Raw genomic sequence first — 22,609 nt, 5'->3', positions numbered from 1 at the left:
CTGCTGGGACCCAGATTCCCACATCTGTGGATACTGGGTCCCAGCAGCTGTGGGGCACAGCTGCGATAACTTAGCTCTGGGTGTGTGTGAAATCCCCAGGGTTAAGAGATTGCTGCTGCTGCAATCTTCTAGCCCTGGGGGTGTGTGAAACTGGGAGTTCCAGAACTGGGAGACTGGCAGCTGCAATCTCCCAGGCCCCTAGCCCCTGGGGTTTGATGCACCCCTGAGGCTGGGAAATCATGGCAGCTGCAATTGCCCAGCTCCCTTGGGGAGCACTGGGAGCTCCCACAACTGGGTACCCCTCAGCTGAGGGGTTCCCAGCTGCAGAAGCTTGCTTCTTGCTAGTAAAGGGGGAGGCCCAAATCCCAGGTGTGATGGGATCTGATGCAAAATGCTACAATCATGCCCCCTGTCATGCACGTGTGGTATGGCAGGAGGTGCGACCGTGTGGACTGCGCGCTAGATTCCATTGTGCCTTTACCTGCATGTGTAGAGGGGCCCTTACAGTCAATTATTTCTAAACAAGTAATACATTGGAACATGGCATGTTGCGATACCCACAACTCATTTGGACTTTCATTCATAAATCAAGGTATATTCCTCATCTTCAGGGAAGTGACCATTCAGCCACTTCCACATTTATGGGCTCAAGTATTCATTTTATCATTAGACTTAAAGATCCATGTCACAGATAACAGGAGAGATGGATTAAAAAAGCATGGAAATTATTAAAAATCAGAAAAAATAAATGCTGCAATATTTATAATTTTTTTAACATAACATGTATTATTACACAAGAGATACATAAGAGGCAAAATTAAATTCTGTTCAAAATACTGTTATTAATATTAATGTTATATGCTTAAAAGAACAGAACTGTTAAAAATTGATATGGGTTGCCCTGCTGTAAATGAAAATAAGAATTAAGATGTGAGCTTACCTTTTTGGATTTTTTTTTTTTAAATATTCTGAATAGTGTGACATCCTTTTTCAATGCAGCACAACAACAGAGAGGTTTAAGCTATGGATACTTAAAATTAAAACTTATCTTGTTTTTTATTTCTCTCTCAGAAGCTGACATATAGTATCAGTTGTGAGTATAAACTTTATTGAAAGTTTTTGTTATAGGACTTTGCAGGTGTAAATAGAGTGATTCAGTATGTGTTCACAAAGTGTTAGCATATTATTTTACAAATATATAAAATTGCTGCATATTTCTAAAATGCATTTCATTTCAATGAAACCCAAAGCAATTTAAAAATATTTCTTATGGAGAAATGCGGTAGCTGCTTCACAGTGTAAAGAAAAGCTACAAACACATTTATGATAGGAGATGATGCAGAACAGTATATATAGGTAGGATAAATCATATAAGGATCAAACTGGAATGTAACTAGAACTCCCTGCTTCTCTTGGTAAAATGGGTATTGCATCTTTAGGGCTAAGTACAGACAATCAAAAAGCCTGAGGCTGAACTGATTCAGTCTTCACAGGTTAGTCTAAGCTGTGTAGATTGAACAAATAAATAAGTGAACAGACATTCAACTTTTAATTCTGGAAATGTAGCCACATGCTTGCAGTGGCCCACATCAGAAGCTGAAGGCACTAGAGCACGCCTCCCTGCTTGGTTGAAGTAGACAGCTTGGTCTAAGACTAGTCCACCCACCCTGCAAGAGGGGAGGTTTGCATGGAGGTGAAAAGCATCCTGGGATGTTGAGGGACTATGAGTTAACTTGAATCTGGAGTGGATCTGGGACAAGTTGAATAAACTGATTTAACCTAAATCAGTTAAGTCTGATACTACATCCATCCAGGTTTGTCTTAAACTGGTTTTGGCCATTTTGAAAGCAGTTTATGTGCCCTGAACTAGTGTCGTGTTACAAATTTGAACTGGTTTCCAATCACTTACACCGGTTTAGGTGTAATTTCTGTCCCTAGCGTAGGTGGTTAGGTACAATACCTAAAAGAATATTTATTTATGTCCTAAGTGCAAGCGATTAGGACTCTGACTTATATCATTAAAAACAACACAAAACAAAGCTCTTCTGTGGCTCTGGGAGTCACTTTACCATTTCAGAGAAAAAGCTGACTCCATTTTCCTGAAACACAAGGACATGTCTCAATAAAAACAACAGGCCGTTTGATATTATTTAATATGTGAGTTACGACATAACTGAAGATAGCCTGACCAAAAGCTTTAGTCCTGTACTTTAAAAGTTTTAGATTAAATGTTATTAACATCCACTATTGTGTGAAATGATGTTAAGCAATAAAAATGTGAAAGACAGATAGTGCTGGGCTTGCACTTGATACCTACAAACAGTTCCTCTTGGAGATCTGAGAGAGAAGTTCCATAGACTGTTTTAACTTAAATCAGTTAAGTCTGATACTACATCCAACCAGGTTTATCTTAAACCAGTTTCAGTCATTTTAAAAGTAGTTTATGTGCACTGAACTTCTATTTTGTTACAGGTTTGAACTGGTTTATGATCACTTATATCAGTTTATGTGTAATTTCTGTCCCTAGCCCTACAGCTAAGGAATGGTCTTTATTCCTTCTGCATAACTAAGCAGAGGAGGAATGCTGTGGAGATAAGTAAGGGTAAGACAGGGTAAAAAAAGAAAGAGGATGTTTGTGGATTTAACCTGCATCTTTAATGTTATTTGTACTGTGGGACTCACTTGAGTCTCGTCATCTCCAACCCACACTATCACATTTTCTCAAATACGACATGCAACTTCTCTCCAAAATGGGATGCGTGTCAGAATCAGGAAAGCTGATTTTTCTCTCTTGGAAAAGCAGCAAGTCTGAAAACTGTGTGCATGCCATGAGCTACTGAATGACTGCCACTTGTGTCTGACTCAGTAAGCAGGAAGGGCTGAGTCCTGTGTTAACCCTCTCACAGATGTGGCTGTTGGCTGACCACAGTAGCTGGTGCTTGAAGCAGCAAATGAGCTGCTGGTAGTATCTTGATAAGGTTTGTGATATGGAAACACTTTATTTACTGGAACCTATATAAAGAACTACTTACAATAAAGAAGCAAAAGTCTTGCAACTCCCCTTGCAAGGATCTGGGGTCTAACCTTGTTTGACATCCACTAAGTCCTTCTGTGAAAATGGAATCTCCTGGAAGTGCGCCTGACAGCATCTGACTCCAGTTGTTTCTGCTAGAGTTTATCGCATCACCTTAATGGCACGTGTCGATGCACTCGCTATGTCACATGACTGGAAAAAATCTTTTTGTCTATCTGCTTTCAAAAAACAAGGTGTGTGTTTTATTGGGGGCATGTGGTATGCAAGAAAATACGGGATTAATCCGTTAGTCTTCCTCCGAAAATGTCCTCTGCTATGCTTGGCAAATTTACCCTAAGAAGACTCTGTATTATCTACCACACATCTGCACAACATTCTGTATTGTCTGCTCAGTCAGTTCCTAATTTACCCCATAAAAGTGCACTATAATTAATTATCTCATTTCTTTTGAATGTATTTAGCTTTCTTCTTACCCTCCATTACCATAGACACAACTGCTGATCAGATTTGTTCACTTTTTCTCTCACTGTTCTAATTTTCCTGCAAAGAAAACTCAGCACTCCATTGCTCATGTGCTGTGCTTGTTCTGGGTCAGGACTGTTTAGGTATTTTGGCTCAGAACACCAACTTACTTTTAAGAGTGAAAATTCAGTTATAAACTGGAATATAAGTCTTCATAGCACATTACTGTAATTAGAGAAATTCATCAGAAGTAAGGAGCATCAATTATCCTGAGTAGGAAGCTTTTTCTAGAATTTGGACAGTTTGAACACTAGCAAAATACTAACTGTCCAGACATGTGTCATTCAATGTAGGTATTATACACTGGATAGTACAAATTGTTTTATAAAGAATATATATGTTATTGATTATACTGTATAGAAAAATTGTCAACATATTAATTAAACATGATAACCCAGTATCAAAATATATCATTATGAAGTTACACACTATCCTGAATAAATACTGTATCTTCACATTATTTTTTTTGTCTCATATATTGACCTTGGACAAAATTCCCAAAGTCACAGAAGATCAGACCTCTGTATTTCCCATCACTCAAAATCTCTTTATAAAAAGTTTACCTGGAGAAAGATTCAGGTAGAAAGACTAAGTGCAGATTACAGAACTAATGAATAATGAAATGTGGATTTAAAGCAACTTGAAGATTTCATCTGTAGACTTAACAATAGACGCTACTCATAGGGAACTAAACTGAAAATGTTGTAGAACATAATGGGGATAAGTTACGTGGTTTCAGGAATATTATAGTCTTGAGTACACCCAGACACTATTTAAAAACTCTGTTCTCTACAGCTCTGGTTAGTGAATGGTCAGGGACACGTGGCATGCCATTTATCCAAAACAATGTGGGTAGGGCTACATCGCTGGAAGAGCTCACAATAGCTTGTATACCAGCTGGAGCAAGAAAGGATGACAACACCACTTGAAAACATTTGCACACATGGTCTTTTCTAGTCTCCTCTAATGAAAAGATGCATTGTCACAGAGAAATCACCAACAGCTATTCATTCCATGAACTACTGGAAAATCTGGCTGTGGAGTTTCCTATAGGAAGCTATGCATAACATGTCATTGTAGTTATTAAAAAAAAAAAGTTTTATTTCACTATAAAAAGAATCTGCTGGCATGGAGGTGTAATTTAGAAATACTGATTTAACCATTTTGATTGGGCTTTCTACAATTTCATCTTTATTACTGAATAGAAAAGCCTAAGATTATCTGCCAATAAATATTTTATATATAGAGAGAAAACTTGCAAATCATTTGCATGCAACTTCTTTCCTATGAATAAGTCAATAGTAGTTCAATTGCTAAGATACTGAGTGTTCTAAACTCCCAATATATACAACAGAAAGCACCAACTTATCAGCAACTCTTTCCTGTGTTTTTTTTTCAGTTATATTACATTTTCATTTAACACTCACGTAGGGTTCATGATCAAACGACGGAAGAAATAGGTCCAGGTGATATAATCCATTGCATCTTGCTTGGAAGTAATAGTTCCAGCGGCAATTTCAGCATTCAAGTGATCAGAGAGCACTTCCAACAGGCTAAGGGACAAGATATGAAAAGCTTTAGCTCTCTTTGAACTGTTTTTGTTTTCCCTGTAGCTTTTCAGAAAGGGTTTAATATTTATAATTTAAAAATGATATTCTTTCTCTTTTAAAAAAAAAAAAAAAGACCTTTTCCTGTAATGGCACAGTCATCACCTCTATGTTGCAGCAATCATTTCACACTTGTACCTACTACTTAGCTCAAATTCACTTAGTTGACAATTCGACTATGTATGCTGCATTCTTTAGCTTATGGTTGGGAAGGTGAAAGGTTGATATTGCTATGTAATGATTTAAGAATACTTGTGTTGACATGAATGAGATGCTTACTGTGTGAATATGTTGGTTTAACGTAAAGGGGGCATAAGAAAAAACATACAGAAAACAAAAGAGCAATTCAGGATAAGCCACTTCTCAGCAAATGCTTGACGGTTGTTAATACGAAGCACAAGCCTTTAATTTTGAAGATTTTACTTCTTCATATTTCAATAAGAACAATTAGTTTTTCCCAGAAAGAACAAAACCCAGAAATACAGAAGAAAAAAGGAATTTTGGCAGTTTAAAGCAACTTTCTCTCACCACAAAGGGGAGAGTTTATTTGGGATAAACACATGGAAACACAGGAACCTGCTGGGGAACCTGGATATATTAGGCATAGGTATGTTATCATCAGAAAATGGAAGAGTTTAGGCAAGACAGACATACATACGAGTGCTTATTGCTTTAAAATTCGTTTTCTCCTCTTTAAATGCTTGCTCGTAGTGCTAAAATAAACAATGCTTTGCCTCAAAGAAGGTTGTTTTGCTACTCCATGACTCTGGTACAGACTTCTGAAAGGAAGAACTGCAGGTGTCCAAATTCAGGTCACAGTGGGGAAGTACAGCTGATACACAGGGCGTGATAATCCAGTGACAGATCGACAAGGGGAAGAACTGCAAATTCTCAGGGGAGGTAAACGCATGAGATCTGACACCTGAGCAGTATACCAGGAATGACCAGAAAGATGACAAATGCAGTGTCATGGAAAACCAATTTCTTTCTTAAACATTTACTGAAGAAAATCAAGAGCAACCCAACAAAATGTGAAGACTATAGACAGTCAATCCATGTGGTGTCTGGTAGAACAAGGAAATAGTTCCAAAGCAAAGGTTCCTTCAAGAAAAGAACAAGTGAATCTAGTTTCCTCTTTGAGAAATCAGGGAGTCTCTTACTTCAAAAGCCTTTAATGATCATAAGAGAGACCAAACTCTTAAACAGTGTAGAACACTTCTGTTCATATGTTTATATATAGTAACAGAATATCACGCTGCTAAGAGTACATCGTTGGTATCCAAAAAGTTTCAGGAATCTGAGACAATTTATAATACTTCAGATATAAATATTTTAATACTGTCTTTTTTAAATTAAAACAAAGCTTCTATTTTTAGAGATACCACTTAGCAACATATAGAAAGGTTTCCTGGCTTATTACCAGAACCACATAGTCTGGATATAATATTTGCATTTTTACCCTGGTTTTATTTTTGCCTTGAATTATATCATTCTGAAGAGGTTCCGTTTCTTTTTGTTTCCAATTCAACTATATTTACTAAACAATGAATACAAATATTTAAAAACAAGCATATATATGAAGGTAACCTATGATTGACTAAAGTTTGGATATAAACCCTGGCTGTTCCTTAAGAAAAAATTGTGCATAGCTGGCTATGCTAGAAGAGACTATACTGGCTACAACTATAACTCGTAACACTGAACAACAAATGATGAACTGCAAAAAGGTTAGCAAGGTTAGCACAATATTTCTTGGTTTTCTTTACTTTTCTTCTGTCAGAAAACTTACAAGTAGTATTACATCTGTTTACAACAAGATATGTTTCCCTTTGGGGCTGATGTCTCTTCCTCTCTTAAGGGGTCTAGATCAGTAAACAAATCACATGTGAAAAATATTAGAATTGTTTTTTCTGCCAAGCACTCTTGCCCTCAGATTTTCTCTCAGGGTTGCTGGAAGCATGAGAAGTTGTCTTATATAAGAAAACTGTTCTTTCAAAGATATGTTATCATCTCTGAATGTTTTTCAAGATTTGCCTCTACCACAAGATTTCTGATTGCTTTTGCTGTTAGACCAACACGGCTACAATCTATATCCCTGCTTTTTATAAAGGCATCTAAAAGTAGTATAATATTTGTCAGGATTATCTAGGAATGGATGAGATAGTGGGAGGAAGACATCTAGACTTGTCTTGATAAAGCAGGTTATGCGCTCAGGAGAAGAATGGTCTTTAAAGACCACAGTATTTTGGTGCATCTCTGACTCCTCTCACTTTCATCAACCCCACATTTGCAGTGTGTTCTTTAACCTCTCTTTTTAGTCACATTTTACCTTGATTCTACTGGGAAAGGTTCATAAAGAAACTTTTTGTAGAAGTCTTTCTTAATATCATGAACTAGAATCACAGCTTTGCCTTGGTCATCAAACTGAGGTCTACCAGCACGTCCCATCATCTGAAGTACATCTGGTAAACAGATAATAAACAGATTTAAGTTCAATTTATAGTACAGATTTGTATTGTACAGCAAGTATAACCTCAAACTTGACTCTATTACTACGTAGCCACAGCATATTAGGACAGGGATTCTGTGGTTAATAAATAAATAAATAAATAAATAAATAAAATAAATAAAAGGTTGTGATTACGTAATTGAAGATCACAGCACATGCATACGATGGCTGTATTAAAGGTTATTTATTAGTTTTTATATTTATATCCTTGTGGCGCAAACTGTAAATCTAGCACTTTCTAACTTTCACTCGCTTGATTTTGTAATCTAAATAATGCCTTTTCCTAGATTTCCTAAATAACTGCCTCTTCCTATGCAATTTCCTAGGACACTGTTTTAAGGTACAAGTAAATTTTATTATATATTACGCCTTCTAACATTTGAAAGTAAGGAGAAATTATATTAGCTGGCAGATATAAAGACTTATTTCAGAATAGGTGATGAGCTTTGGATGCCATTAACTCCCCATCATCATATTATAAGATGGTACAATAAATTGAAAGAAAAAAAGTCTTAAATTCCTCCTAAAAAACTTACCGCTACTGTAATGCCCCTGTTGCTGGCACTAGTTGGCCAGTTATGACTATTAATTACACTAAGGATACTATTTTATATAAACACAGCCCTTTTTATTACTGCTTGGATTCTCCCCACATCCAAATGGAAGCATCCAAGCAGACTATGGATGGCTGCTTAACTAACTGTGTATATCTTGTCATAATATGAAATTGTAAATTCAGAGGAGCAAGTACAGATTTTGTTTTCCCAATTTTCCCGCTACGCCATTCCCCAGAAGGGTTCTAAACCCTGCTTGGGGTCTTTAGCAGCTACCTCAACATGAGTAAATAATATAAATGAAACCACTGATGTTTTATAAGTGTTTTAAAAACTTGCATTAATTTTAACAACTTATATATTCTTTCCTGTGTTCTCTATGATCTATATAAACCATATTCTTTATACAAGCTTATTTTTTGTTAAATTAAGAGTGACTTTCAACTATAAATGAAACGGGTCCCTGAACAGTATTTATGAATAGGTGCATACAAGAGAACAAGGAAACCATTTCCTGTTATTTGAGCTCAGTGCATTAAAACAGTATGCAATGACATATATGACATGGATTTACCAAAAGTCATCAGGAAATGATTTTTATCAATAACCACTGTCTAGCAATACAAATGCAACATTTTCGTTACTTGCTGTATGTTGCCTGTGGCTGGCTGTTAACTACTGGATTAAAGTCTTGAAATGTCAAACGCAATACAATTGGCTGAGTAAACATCTTATAACTAAGATGGGTCCAGCTTAAAACCTCTGATTTGCACTCTCTACATTTGCTTATGTTTAGATGTGAATTTTGTTTTATTTTCAAACTACTGAACAATCTGTGAGTAATTCACTGTCCATTTTCTGCCCCCAGTTGCACATAGGTAGCCAAATTTATTCAAGATGCATACAAGCATTTGTTTATGATCATGGAGTTTACTTTAAACCACATGATCATAGACTGGGAGTGGCATGTACAGCTGTTTGCAGGTGCTAGCAGTCATGTGAGAAACTGTAACTTGGAGTGGGGGGAGAGGCAAACAGCATTAGGAAGGGCTAGCTGACTGGCACAGGGGTTTGGCAGATCTGGGAGGGGGGTTTCCTCTGGGGATTAAGGGGTGGGCTAAAAATATCCTGGTCAAGGTTGGGGATGTAGGAAGTTGAGCTTTGGATGTCATGAGCTTTGGAAGCCTTGAGTCCTGGGGATGGTACAAAAGGCTGGGCTTCCCTAGCCCCAGGGATGCACTCTGAACATGTGCAGACATTTGGAAGATCGGGGTAACCCACTGCCAATTAGCTAAGTAACTTTACTTGAGTAGGTAAACTAACTTAGATACCCAGGTGAACTAACTTAGATTGCACCCCACCATTTTTGCCTTGATTTAATGCCCCCTGCCTGCACAGATGGGTATTTAGATTGACCTAACTAGGCTTAGATCAAAATGTAATATCTGTACATACCCTCTGATAACTGCAATGGAGAATAATCGAGTATTAGAGATTAAAAGAGACAGTGAAATAGAGACACATGACAATTTGAGAGCATCACATCGAACTGCTTATCTGTAGGGCCTTCTTCTTCACAGCTTCCAGAGACACAAACATTTTATAGAAACTTAAAAATGATGATATTACTCTAAGCAAACACACAATATGATTACATAATTTAGATCTATTTTAAAATAACCTTTTCCCTAATACTTTCAATTACATCTTCTGTTAAGTTTTAAATAACAATATTAAACTGGGCACAAGATTGTATCTCTCTCTCAAAAACTCTCAGTGAAGATACAACAGACTTCACAAAATTCCCAAGGAATACCTGCAAGTGAAAAACAAGTCCATAAAAACAACATAACTGGGCAATGTATTGATCACACAATCCTTTTTTCAATGCATTTATTTTAATAAGTCTTTTTTAACTTCTAGCTCTGCAGATTCATTTTGGGATCTGAATGTAAAAACTTATTCCTTCCTCCCTAATATCTACCACCAGAAATAAAGTTATCTCCAGAGATTGTTAGTATTATGTTTCCATCAGACAAAGAATGACACAAAGTACTCTCAAAAGTGCAGATCATGCTGCTGTAGTATGTCCCCCGGTCATGCTAGAATTCAGGAGCAAGAGTTTTGGCTTGGAAATCAATTTTAAATTTTCTGCATGGAGTGGAGGACAACAGACATTAAATTAAGCTCTATGGTAGACTAGTTGGAGTGACACCCCCTATAATATTTTGAGTTCCAACTTTTTCAGTGAGTAAAAGTTTTTCTATGGAAGGGACTCTGCTTGGTTCAAGTCATCAATCTCTTATGTTACAAATAAGATTTACATTATTCCTAGGAATACGGTGTTTCTGGCCCAGTTTCAGATAGTTCCAAATCAAATTTACTTTCTCTGTTAAAACTGAGAAATAGGAAACAGAACAGGAAACCTGGAATAAGTTTAACTTGTCCTTCAAGCTTATTACCATTCAGATAAATATTCACCTTTGTCTGACATTTTTCGAAGACCTTCCATTTTTAATTTTTAAAAGTTTTTTAAAAAGACTGCAAAGTGGTTATCACAATTTTGATAGGTTGGAGGCAGAAGCAGAATTAGAAGTGCAATTTTTACATTAATACTGAAACTAAAATATATAATTTAACTTTAACTGTTTATTTTAATTGCTTTTTACTTCACTCAACTTGGCCAAAGATAGAATATTAGTTTTATTTTAACTTGTATTCAGGTTTAATCATTCAAATTTCAGATTCTCCTGAACTAACACAGTACAACGTTTGGATTGCAAACACAGCAGAGGCACATATAGGTATTTAAAATTGTGTTTCTAGTGCTGGAAAAAACATACTGAAAACAATTAGTTTTTCATATGTTTATATAAAATCTTATTTTATATACATTAAAAAGTTTGCCAAAAACAACTCTACATTATCCCACAAATATTCACTGTGCATGTTCAAACCATTTATTTTCCTCTTTTTAAAACGCCTATTTTGAATAATTTTCACAGTAGTTTTTCTAGAGAAAGGTATCCAAAAAAGGAAGGCCGGTAGACCCGCAAAACACTGAATTTAGCAGTATTCTTATAATGTACATTTAAAAACACTGGAGGGAGGGGAGAGGGCAAAGGGGGCTGGGAAACCAGTAACAAACCTATTCCAACCTTTAATATTATTAAAATTTAAAAGGAACAGTTTCTAAAAGTAGAAGGTAAACAAAGTTCATATATTCATATGCTTCAAATGCATCTTGGTAATTATGAGTAATATTTTTGTGAATACCTGTAATGGGATAATCCACATAACGCCTTGTTTTTCCATCATAATATTCTGTTCCTTTAACAATTACTAAATGAGCTGGAAAATTTACACCCCAGGCTAATGTGCTTGTGGCAATAAGAACCTAAAACAGAAAGCCAGATTAATGAGGTATATGTAACAAAGAGACAACTTTTAAAATTGTATGTAAAACTCATTATTGTCTTATTAAAAAAAAAAATAAATGTACCTGGATCTTGCAATTCACAAATAACTCTTCTACAGTTTTTCTGTCTCTTTCATGTAGCCCAGCATGATGCATGCCTATTCCAAAGGCAAGAGTCAGTTTCAGATTAGAATCTCTTACTGTGGCTATAACGTCATTCATCTGTAACAGAGAGAATGGTTACATAATTTAGAACAGTTGTTCTAAGAAGTTTTTAACATTCAAAGGTTGTTGTTATTAATGATTAGCTTTGTTCCAGTAGCAATCACGATGTGTTAGGCACTGTCTGTATACATAAAGGAAGATGTAGTCTGGTCCCGGTTTGCGGTCAGATTACAGTCTAAAAAAACCCAACAACATACAAAGGATGGAGAGAGAAAAAGTAGTACATGAATGTATAGATGTCTATATGCCTAATATATATGTATTGTTTAATTTTTAAAAACAGAATTAAAAAATAGTAAACTCAGGAGTATTCTGGCCTAGGATACTTTGAACGCTAAAAGCCTCCTGATTACCAGGTGAAGTCTATTTTCAACTAGCAAAATTGTCCATACATATTTTGCTATTGAACTCAGTTTGAACAACTGTATTTTCTCACATATACTATTCAATGGAATATAGTACACACATTGTTTCTGAAAGGCAGCATGAAGAAAAAAGTAGTTTCCTTGTAGTAAGTAACAGAGTAGCAGTAATTTGGAGAGTAGCTGACTTATTGTTCTGCTCCCTGCGAGTCCCTGCAGATATTATTTTCTGTTTCAGCTGGGAAGCAGGACAACCTGTTTTTACCCTATTTCATGCACACTCTGATTTCTATCAGCTGTGTTTTGGCAAAAAAAAGGTGAGATAAGAAAATACAGTACTTTTTCAAGTGCAATTTTGAGGTATCCTCTAACAAATCTAGAGTAAGTGTGTGCAAGCATATTACATTTACTATATTCCCTTCATCAAGGAATTTGGTAATTTTAGCAAAAAAGAAACAGTGAGGTTTTTTTCATAGTCTGCTTATCTTATACAAATTCATGGTACCTACTGGTCAGAGTTATAGCTTTAAAGCTGAATGTGAATCCCTGGTGAATCACAGTATAAGTTAAGTTAAAGTCTAAATTTACCCAATGATTTCACTCACTACACCTGCATGTAGTTGCTTGCTAACCTGAACAAGGCCTTCAGGCAAACAACTTCGCAATTTTTCCTGCAACATTTGTTCCATTATTTTATGGCTAATGTATTTTTAAGGATGTTTTAATAAAATTATACCCAGTAGCTTTTAAACCATAATCAGGAAACTGAATATCTCCGTTTTTTAGATAGTATTTAGCCATAAAACTTTTGATAACTGAAGATCTGTTACTTATATTATCTTCATTTATAGAAAGCCTTTTAAGATGTACAATTTTTGATGTTTAGAACATTACATCATTTTGAAAATGCTTTTCTGGGCTTTACAATTACATTTTTAATAGAAACAGTCCTTTTGGTAGCAAATATAAAAGCACTGCATAGTTACTCATGCCCTTTGTCCTTATGAATATGATAGAAAACATATCACTACCTTTTTTTTAAGCTACAAAGAAATCTGAAAATAAAAGAAATAAAAGTACAACAGAAATGGTACTCAGTTTAAATACATGCACAGGAACTCAAAACGCATGTGCACACACACACGCGTACACACACACACACACGCGTACACACACACACACACGCGTACACACTTAATATAGACAATCTAGCCTGGAAAGCACAGCAAAACTTAAAAGCATTTAAAATAATTAAATGTTATTTGCTTTAATAGTAAAAGATTTGATGGATGTATCAGAACTTAAATAGTTTACTAAACTAGCAAACAATTAAAGTTTTTATTGACATCTATCAGTTTGTGTTAGCTTATAGACTTCATCATAACCAGAAAATATGTTGCTTCCTGCATGCTTCTGATAATAAAATATATTTGAGGGACACATTGATAGTTATTCTGTAAACTAGAGCATTGAATACAAAGGAATAGAAAACTTCCTGAAGGGAGAGTGGATGGAAATGTAAAACACTGTAAAGTAAGAAGGAGAATAAGTTTAAACAGGAAAGAAGTAATGCATCAAAGGAAATATTGTATTTAGAGAAAGGGAAAAGAAAAGAGTGCAAAAAACTGGAGAGGTTATGTTAAAGAATAAAACATCTATATAGATATGTAGAGCAATTCTTTGATTTGCAAATCACTGTATAGAACTACAGTGTGGAAAACATGAGTTTTACTGTATTTCTCATTTCATGAATTTTATTCACCATTCAAATGATAATTAAATAAAATTAAAATATTACTCTTTTGTTTTCTGTAAGTAGAGAAACTCCGTTCACTTTTACGGTCTTAATTATAATCCCTTATGACTATGCACTGGTGTTCCCCGAGGCTTTTTAAAGTTGTACTGAGGCAAACACATTGGAAAATACTGGTTTTATGTATGTGCTTAGTGGGCAGTGAGTTAAGTAAAAGATTACATGATAGTCAAACAATGACTATGGATTAATTCTTACTTTATTAAACAGGACTGCTAGGTACCAAATAGCAACACATGAAAATCCATATGTTCACAATTTTATTCTGTCCAATACATCCTAAGTAGCAAAATGTATTGTCCAGCTGAGTTTATTTTTCTCTTCAAGGAGTAATAATTTATGATAGTCATGAATTTTGGACTAAATTATTTTCTTACATGACATTAATTCCATCAGTAGGACCAATGTTCTGGTCTAAGGAAATACTAAGCCTGAACCCCTTCTCCTTCTATAAAAGAACAATGCTTAAATTGGCTGATTATAATATTGATGGCCAATTACAAGGTAAAATAAATAATTTCACAATGTTAGTTATTTTCATCTGAGAACCTGTGCTATTACTTTTAGCTGTGCAGTTCTCAGAACAAACTATTCTAAATTCACACTGCTTGGAATTTGTTCGATGATGCTCTTCTTTCTTTTACAATCAGTGATGCTTATTTTTTTCCTTCCTCGGACTACTATTACAGCGATGGCCTGTGGTGCTGTTAGTCATATCTGCAAAGCAGTGTAATTTACCACAGGAAAACTAAAGAACCCTAAGCAGGAGAGCTGGCGCATATACTACTATCCTGTCATTCTACCAGCAGGGAATCCTAGTCATTTCTAGCTGACCCCCTCACTTGCACATAAATCAATGCAATAAACAAAACTATTTTACCCATAGGCACAATCCAGAGCTTAAAATTCTCATGACAATTTATTTTAAAGTATAACTTCTTTTCATGCCAATTTATTGCATGAATACTAAATTATGTGTTTCTATTAAGAAACAGGGTTTTTTCCTATTAGAAAACAGACACCAACTCCATGACTCCCAATATATTAAATATGTATTAATATTAAATTGTTAAAATTGATAATTTGAACTAGAGCTCATATCCTTAAAGTTTAAAACAGTAATATAATTTCTATTAATTTTCATATAGAAAAAAGAACACTCTAAATATAGTACAGCATGATAACAGGGAAATATAAATCATCAATATTACATTATTTTTTAGCCAATTAACTAGAACTTTTCCCAATTAATTCAATAGCATTTTTATTTTTGGATTCTCATTGGCACCCAAACTGGGCTCATGCTGAGTAACTTGTGCTAACTTTCATAGATTTTGGATGTAAGAGCATAAAAACCTCCCATATTTACTGACAACATTAGTTTGATTAGCGTCTCATCGTTTAATAACTATATTTTACTGCTGAACAGGAGTCTATCATCATTGCAAAATATTTCTTACAAAAAATAAAGAAAAAGTTTATTTGTAATTTATACCATAATCTCTTAACAAGCTAGATTTTTTCTCAAACTAGTAAGTAGTCATCTTCTTTGTTCCTGCACATATGTAAACTGTTGAACCATTTACTTTAAGCTAATCGAACTTTTTTATATTTTAAATTTATTATACTTAAAAAGCTTTTGTAGAAAGATAGGATTCCATTTAAGTAGATACATTACCCTGTGCCTGAAATACATTCCAGTCAGAGTATAATTCAGCAAGTTGATGACAATGCTGGCTCCAAAAGAAAGGAGGAGACCAGATTGGACAAGAATGAGCTAACAGATTGTGCAGCCCAATTCTGTCCCTTTGAGTGTGATATATTGTTTCAAGATGCTAAAAACCCATACTTTCTCAAAGCATATCTGTTGTGCTGGTTTTCCCATTTTCACAGAATCCTCATTATTAGTACTCTGTACTCTTTTCAAAGCACGTCAGACTCAGACCATATGCCACCGAATAATGCTTATCAATTGTCTAAAATGCCCAATAAAAGAAAGATGTGCCAAACAAAAGAATCGTGGAAGTTATGAAGTCTTTTACAAAAATAATTACATATTTCACATCTGCTACAGATGTTAAGTGAAATAAAAACATCTCCTTGTTATAACTAAATGTTAATTTTTTATGATACACTTTTGTGTCATAAAAACAACATCTTGCAGAAGGAAGTTAAACTTGTATAATAAAAGATACATTTCAAAATCATTTTTGTGTACCTCAAAAATTGCTGAAGGCACAGAATCAAGTTATCTTATTATTTTAACTAAATGGCAGCGTGTATTCATTTTCCATACTTCTGTTACCTCAAGCATAAAACTTCAAAGCACCACAGGAAAGATTATTCATAACAGTATTTATAAGAATAGTAGTTTACATAAATATGAGGCAAGTTTTTTTGAGTGATATCTTTTCTTGGACCAGCTGTACACTTGGGATAAACTTAGCCAAGCTTTTGAATGCACAGCTTTCTTCTTCAGGTTTGAAGTGGAAAACATCAGACCAGAAGAAGAATGCTTTGCATTTAAAAACTTGGCCAACTTTTTCCAGCTACACAATTGGTCCAATAATAGATATCACTCAGAAAAAAAATCCTTGTCTCGCAAAATTCCTGGACCATAACTGATCCATCACTCTAAGACGGCTCCTTTATGTGCAGGTAAAGGCGTGATGGAATCTTATGCACAATACATGCAATTACGCCTCCTGCCATGCCACATGTGCATGGCAGGAAGTGAAATTTTAGGATTGCACATAAGATCCCATTGGGCCTTACTGTCAGTGCAGGGGGACCCTGATCCTGGGTTTCCCCTGTACTAGCAAGAAGCAAACTCCTGTGGCTGGAGGCTCCTCAGTTGCAGGACTCCAAGCCCTGGCTGGGCATGGTACACCCCTGGGGCTGGGTGTCCCATCAGCTGACGGGGCTCCCACCCACAAGAGAGACCCTGCTACATATGTAGGTTGAAGCTCAGTTGCAACCAGGTATATAGTACACATTTTTGAGGTCTAACTTTATAGCTGGTTGGAGCTTTTCATGGCATGGATAAGTACATGTAGCTGGTCTTAAGGTAACTGCTCAATTAACCAGTTAATTGCACATTAGCTGTAACATGTAGAGGGGGCCTAATTCCTTGCACTAAAATATTTTTAAGACAGTGATATGCCTATCCAAAATACATAGCAGAGGTTCTTTCTCTGTTTTATAGCATAGCATTGCCTCAGAACAATCACATGGGAGGTAATAAGTTATTTGTTGCGTTAGAGGTAGAAAACAAATTACTTTTTAGCTCTTCAGCATTTATTTTCTCAGCACTGTATGGAACAAAAATCTGACAAAACATATTCCATATTCATATAAATATATATGCACTTAATTATGCCATGCACACCATGTATGCAAATTCAGTCTTTGGAATTTAGAGGTCATTATAGACCTTAGTCAAATCCTATGAAATCAGTGGTAGCCTTTCACAGATTATAGCAGAAGCTGGATATGGCCCTGTTTAGAGTTAGCATGACTGTGCTGAAGAACTGAGTTGTTTTTTGAAGTTTCTGAAAGAATGTTTCTTAACAGAGAGGTTAAAAGATGTACAGATATAGATTTTCTCATATACAGGTATTGGAAAATGATTGTGGTTTAAAATATAACTTGTGAACGCTGGTATTTGGGTCTGTGACAGACTCGACAATATATATGGCGTCTGATGCCCCAAGTGGTCAGATCCACTTGCCTGTGCTCCCTGGCCTCCTATACTTCCTACCTCTCAACTGTCATGACTTGATATTAAGATTTTTTTTTAACTGGGGAGGCTGCCTCCAGAGGCTGGGGTAACCTCTTTCCTAGATGCCTTTCCTCTGTGTACAGACCTTGGGGCCCCTCTGCCTTAAACTTTGTGGGGTGGGTGCCCCTTTTAAGGCAGACCCAGTCGTTCCTTAGAGGCTATAATGATTCTCTCTGTCCTCCCCTGTAGCTATGCCCATGCATCGCAGGATCAGTATTTGGAGGGGGTGCCCCTGGTTTTGACTCCACACTTGGCCCCTCAAGCCTCAAACCTTTGTTGGGGCTTTCTCCTTCCTGGATTTAGCCCCTTTCCTCCACCTGTTTCTCCCAATGCACTGTCTCAGACCTCAGCTTCTGGGCTCCAGACCTATCTTGTCCTCCTAGGCTCCAGGTCCCTAGCCAAGGTGTCCTGTGGCTGCCCTTAGTTTCATAGTTAGTAGGGTCAGAAGGGACCTAAGCAGATCATCAAGTCCAAACCCCTGCTATGGGCAGGAAAGGATGATGGGGTCAAACGACCCTGGCTAGGTGATTGTCTAGCCTCCTTTTGAAGACCCCTAGGGTAGGAGTGAGCACCACCTCCCTTGGAAGTTGGTTCAATCTCCTAGCCACCCTGACCATGAAGTAGTGCCTCCTGATGTCTAACCTGAGTCTACTTTCAGTCAACTAATGCCCATTGTTCCTTGTTACTCCCGGTAGTGCTCAGCGGAACAGGGACTCTCCCATTGCCTGCTGGTCCTCCTTGGCAAGTTTATAGGTGGCCACCAGATCCCCTCTCAGCTTTCTTTTGTGGAGGCTGAACAGGTTCAGGGCCCGGAACCTCTCCTTGTAGGGTCTGCCCTGCTGCCCCCTAATCATGAGAGTGGCCCTCCTCTGGACCCTCTCGATGCTGTCCACATCCCTCCTGAAGTGCGGTGCCCAGAACTCGATGCAGTACTCCAACTGCGGCCTGACCAATGTCACACAGATGGGGAGGATCACTTCCTTGGACCTGCTCGTGATGCATCTATGGATGCATGACAAGGTGCGGTTAGCCTTCCTGACCGCGTCCCTACATTGGCGGCCCATGTTCATCTTGGAATCAATGACTCCAAGATCTTTTTCTGTCTCTGTGCTGACAAGAAGGGAGTTCTCCAGCCTGTAGGTATGCTGCTGGTTCTCCCTCCCCAGGTGCAACACCTTACACTTTTCCATATTGAAACCTAACCTATTCTTATCCGCTCACCTCCGTAACCTGTCCAGATCTAGTTGTAGTCTGTCCCTCTCTTCTAGCGTGCTCACTTCTCCCCACATCTTAGTGTCATCTGCAAACTTGAACAAGCTGCTTTTCACCCCCTTGTCCAAGTCGCCAATGAAGATATTGAACAGAGTGGGCCCGAGGACCGAGTCCACTGCCCACGATCCTCCAAGTCAAAAATAACCTGTCCACCACCACTCTTTGGGTGCAGCCCTCCAGCCAATTTGCCACCCATCTCACTGTGTAGGCATTGACACCACAGTTGCCTAACTTTTTAATGAGGATGGTGTGAGAGACAGTGTTGGATGCCTTCCTAAAGTCCAGAAAGACTACATCCACTGTGACACCTGCGTCCAGGGTTTTTTTGACCTGGTCGAAGAAGGCAATGAGATTGGTCTGACAGGACCTGCCTCTAATGAACCCATGTTCATTGCTCCTAACCATAATTTCCCCTGCTGGTCCCTTGCAGATGTGCTCCTGGATAATTTTCTCAAAGAGCTTCCCCAGGACCAAGGTAAGACTAACAGGCCTATAGTTTCCTGGGTCCTCTTTCCTTCCTTTTTTGAAAATGGGGACCACATTGGCCCTTTTCCAGTCCTCTGGCACCTCGCCAGAACACCATGAGTGTTTGTAAAGTTGTGGCACTCTGGGTCAATACCTCACCACAAGTCATATTTTCCCCATAGCTGTTTCAGTCTCACAGGTAGCTTAGGTGTCTATGCTGTATAGCCATCTTCCCCAGGAGCTCCTCTCCTTGCAGCTTGCAGGGCCAGACTGTGCCATCTGGCTCAGACCTTGGGCTTATATGCCTCAAAGTACTGCCCCTTCCTATCACGTGGCTCCCGAGTCATACACAGGAGCTTCCCATTTACTTAAGGACCTGTCTGTTCCTCTGTTGCAGCCCCGCACAGCCAGATTAGCCTGCAGCAGTCTCTTAAAAGTAACAGGAGCCTTTGGCTCCCTGCTGCAGGCTCTCTTCCTCTCTTAAGTTTCAATCTGAGAAAAAATATCCTGGCTGGTTTAAACAAACTATATCATAGCTTAAAATATTAGCAGTAGCTTTATATTTTGCCTTTAACCTAAGGGAAAAAATATACAAAACTACACAAAAGGAAAATTGAGACAGACACAAAGAAGAAGGGCTACAACTTGACTTTAGTTATTCTTTCTGTGAAACAGCTGCACAGCTTTGCAGGACTCCATCATTGCAAAGATGAACACAATTTAGAGGGGGTGGAGGGAAGTGGAAGGAAGGGCTTTTCCTTAGGCATCTTCCTAATGCTGCCTAGTCAGAATCTATAGTGCCACATAACATAACTGCCATAAAATAAACTGGGATGTTTGTATTTCTTTCAAAGGACAAGACAAAATTTCTAGATGAATGGGATAATGATCCACCAGCTTGAAAATTATTCTCCTGGCTGACAGCTGAAAAGCAGAGTTGTTAGTTAAACAGACCATAGTCAGAGTCAGCTATTGACAAGTGACTGGGGGTGGATGGAGAAAGGGAAACCTATTTTCATTTCTTATGTCACTTTATTATGAGGTAAGAACACACTCATTAATAGTTATAACTAACACACTGCAAGTCAGTGATTCTCAGCCAGGATGACAGGGCACACACGGGTGCTGCAAGATCTTTTCAAGGGCCACCGTGAGGCATGAGAGAAGTCAGGTAAGGAGATTAGCAGATAAGATCAAGCTCAGGGTTAGTTCCTGTCTAGCCATTCCCTTGCCCCCACTGCCTGGTCCTTCTGCAAGGACTAAGTACTGTAATAAATAAAGAAAAATGTTTAGGGAAAAGACAGGTTAGAATATTAAACTGATTAATGGAAAAGCCAGAAACAGTCTTAGGTAGGAAGTTCAGAACAGGCTTCACAGTGCTCTTTGTCCTTGTAAAAATAGTAAGAGAAGAACCTACGATGCGTACTGGAATCTCTCCTATTCTGGTCAGATTTATAGCCACCAGGAAAGCAGTCTCCACAGAAAAGTGATAGAAAGAGAACTTGGCTACTGACCTGAAGAAGAGCCTAATTAAGCCATCCAAAGAGAACAAAGAAGAAATAGATTCTCTAACTGGTGGGAAGATAAGAATCTATCCTTCTCGGGAATTTCATCAATGGGATGAAAATATATCATGCAACACCATACCATGGGATGATTTGCCAAGACTGTAATCAGCTATACTAGGATGAACACAGCCAGTCTCTGTGGACCTACTGTTCAGGAAGTAGAGGGATATCTGCCATGAAGGACAAAGGTTCTCACTACCTTGTGCACCAAGCCAGGCTGCTCCATTCTAAGTCTTTATAGTATGGAGACAGTTTAAGCAGTTTTACGGGGTTTCTCCACAGGGAAGCTGAGATAAGTGGAGTCCAGCATTTGATTCTGATGTCCAGCACAAATGCATCAGTAAGCAAACCTAGTCAACAAGTTCTTGGAGAGTTCTTGTATTTTTTTTAAAGTTAATGTTATACAAATAAGAGTTTCTAATGAGCTGAATGGAGAAGAAGCCTGCTAAAGTCTAATGTAGAACTTAAAAACATCAATTCATATAGATATTTTGTCTCCTAATAATCTCCCATTATATATGTGCCTCACAAAGCTCTTCAAGTAACTACAAATTCATTGAAAATTAGGTTATGAGACTGGGAAGAGGTACCGGAGAAATATTGAGAAATAAGGTGCATTGGGATTTGATGTGGGATCCTGACAATCCCGCTTCCTTGTGTGTCACATGTGCATGGCAGGAAGCACAGCTGTGGGATCCTGCATCAGATCCCATACTGCAGGTGTAGGGGGAGCCCAATTCTAGGTTCCCCCTGCACTTGCAAGTAGTAAGCTTGGCTCCCAGCCAGGGATGTGCACTTCTGCACTTCTGCACCTGGGTGCCCCAGTCAGCTGATCAGGACTTTCAGCCAGGGATCACACACTGTCTGCTCCTGGGGCTGGGGACTCTGATCGTCTGACTAGGGCTCCTGGCTGTGGAATCACATTGTGCAATCACCATGGCTGCAAGCTCCAATCAGCTGAATGGGGCACCCAGTCATGAGAGCACAGGGTGCACTTCCTGACTGGGAGCCCTGATCATCTGAGGGCTGGAGTACATCATCTGAGCTGGAGTACAATGCTTTTGTGTGCTTCAGAGGCTGGGCAATGTGTTCAATTAAGCAGCAGCCACAAATTATATATATTTTGTGTAATGATTTTGTAGTTTATTTCCAGTTTTATCACACCACTAATTGATTGAACGTGTGGCTAGGTCACTACTTAAGATGCGATTAACCACTTAATCTCGTCCTATGTCTAATGTCCGTCAAGGGTCTTAGATTCATAGATATCAGGGCTGGAAGGGAACTTGGAAGATCGAGTCCAGCTCCCTGCCCAAAGGGCAGGAAGTCAGCTGGGGTCATAGGATACCAGCAAGATAAGCATCCAATTTGCTCTTGAAGGTGTTCAATGTAGGTGCTTGAACCACCTCCGATGGCAGGCTGTTCCAGACCTTGGGGGCTTGGACAGTAAAGAAATTCTTCCTTATGTCCAGCCTGAAA

At 37.9% G+C, this 22,609-nt stretch overlaps 1 protein-coding gene across 1 annotated transcript in view; it reads right to left on the bottom strand.

The window, feature by feature from the left end:
• ASCC3 (activating signal cointegrator 1 complex subunit 3) overlaps nucleotides 1-22,609 on the bottom strand; it is a 684,038-nt gene that overhangs the window by 97,027 nt on the left and 564,402 nt on the right. Inside the window, exons 31-34 of the mRNA XM_019520164.1 lie at nucleotides 11,729-11,866; nucleotides 11,503-11,623; nucleotides 7,493-7,625; nucleotides 4,984-5,109 (exon numbers count right to left, since the gene is read on the bottom strand). Of these exons, the coding sequence (XP_019375709.1) occupies nucleotides 4,984-5,109; nucleotides 7,493-7,625; nucleotides 11,503-11,623; nucleotides 11,729-11,866 (518 nt within the window). The remainder of the gene's footprint in view (nucleotides 1-4,983; nucleotides 5,110-7,492; nucleotides 7,626-11,502; nucleotides 11,624-11,728; nucleotides 11,867-22,609) is intronic.

The sequence above is a fragment of the Gavialis gangeticus genome, unplaced genomic scaffold, assembly GCF_001723915.1.
Source record: "Gavialis gangeticus isolate Ggan-Ray unplaced genomic scaffold, GavGan_comp1, whole genome shotgun sequence".
Classification (NCBI taxonomy): domain Eukaryota; kingdom Metazoa; phylum Chordata; order Crocodylia; family Gavialidae; genus Gavialis; species Gavialis gangeticus.
Note: the sequence above shows the minus strand (reverse complement) of the source record. Positions and strands in the feature narration are given on the sequence as shown.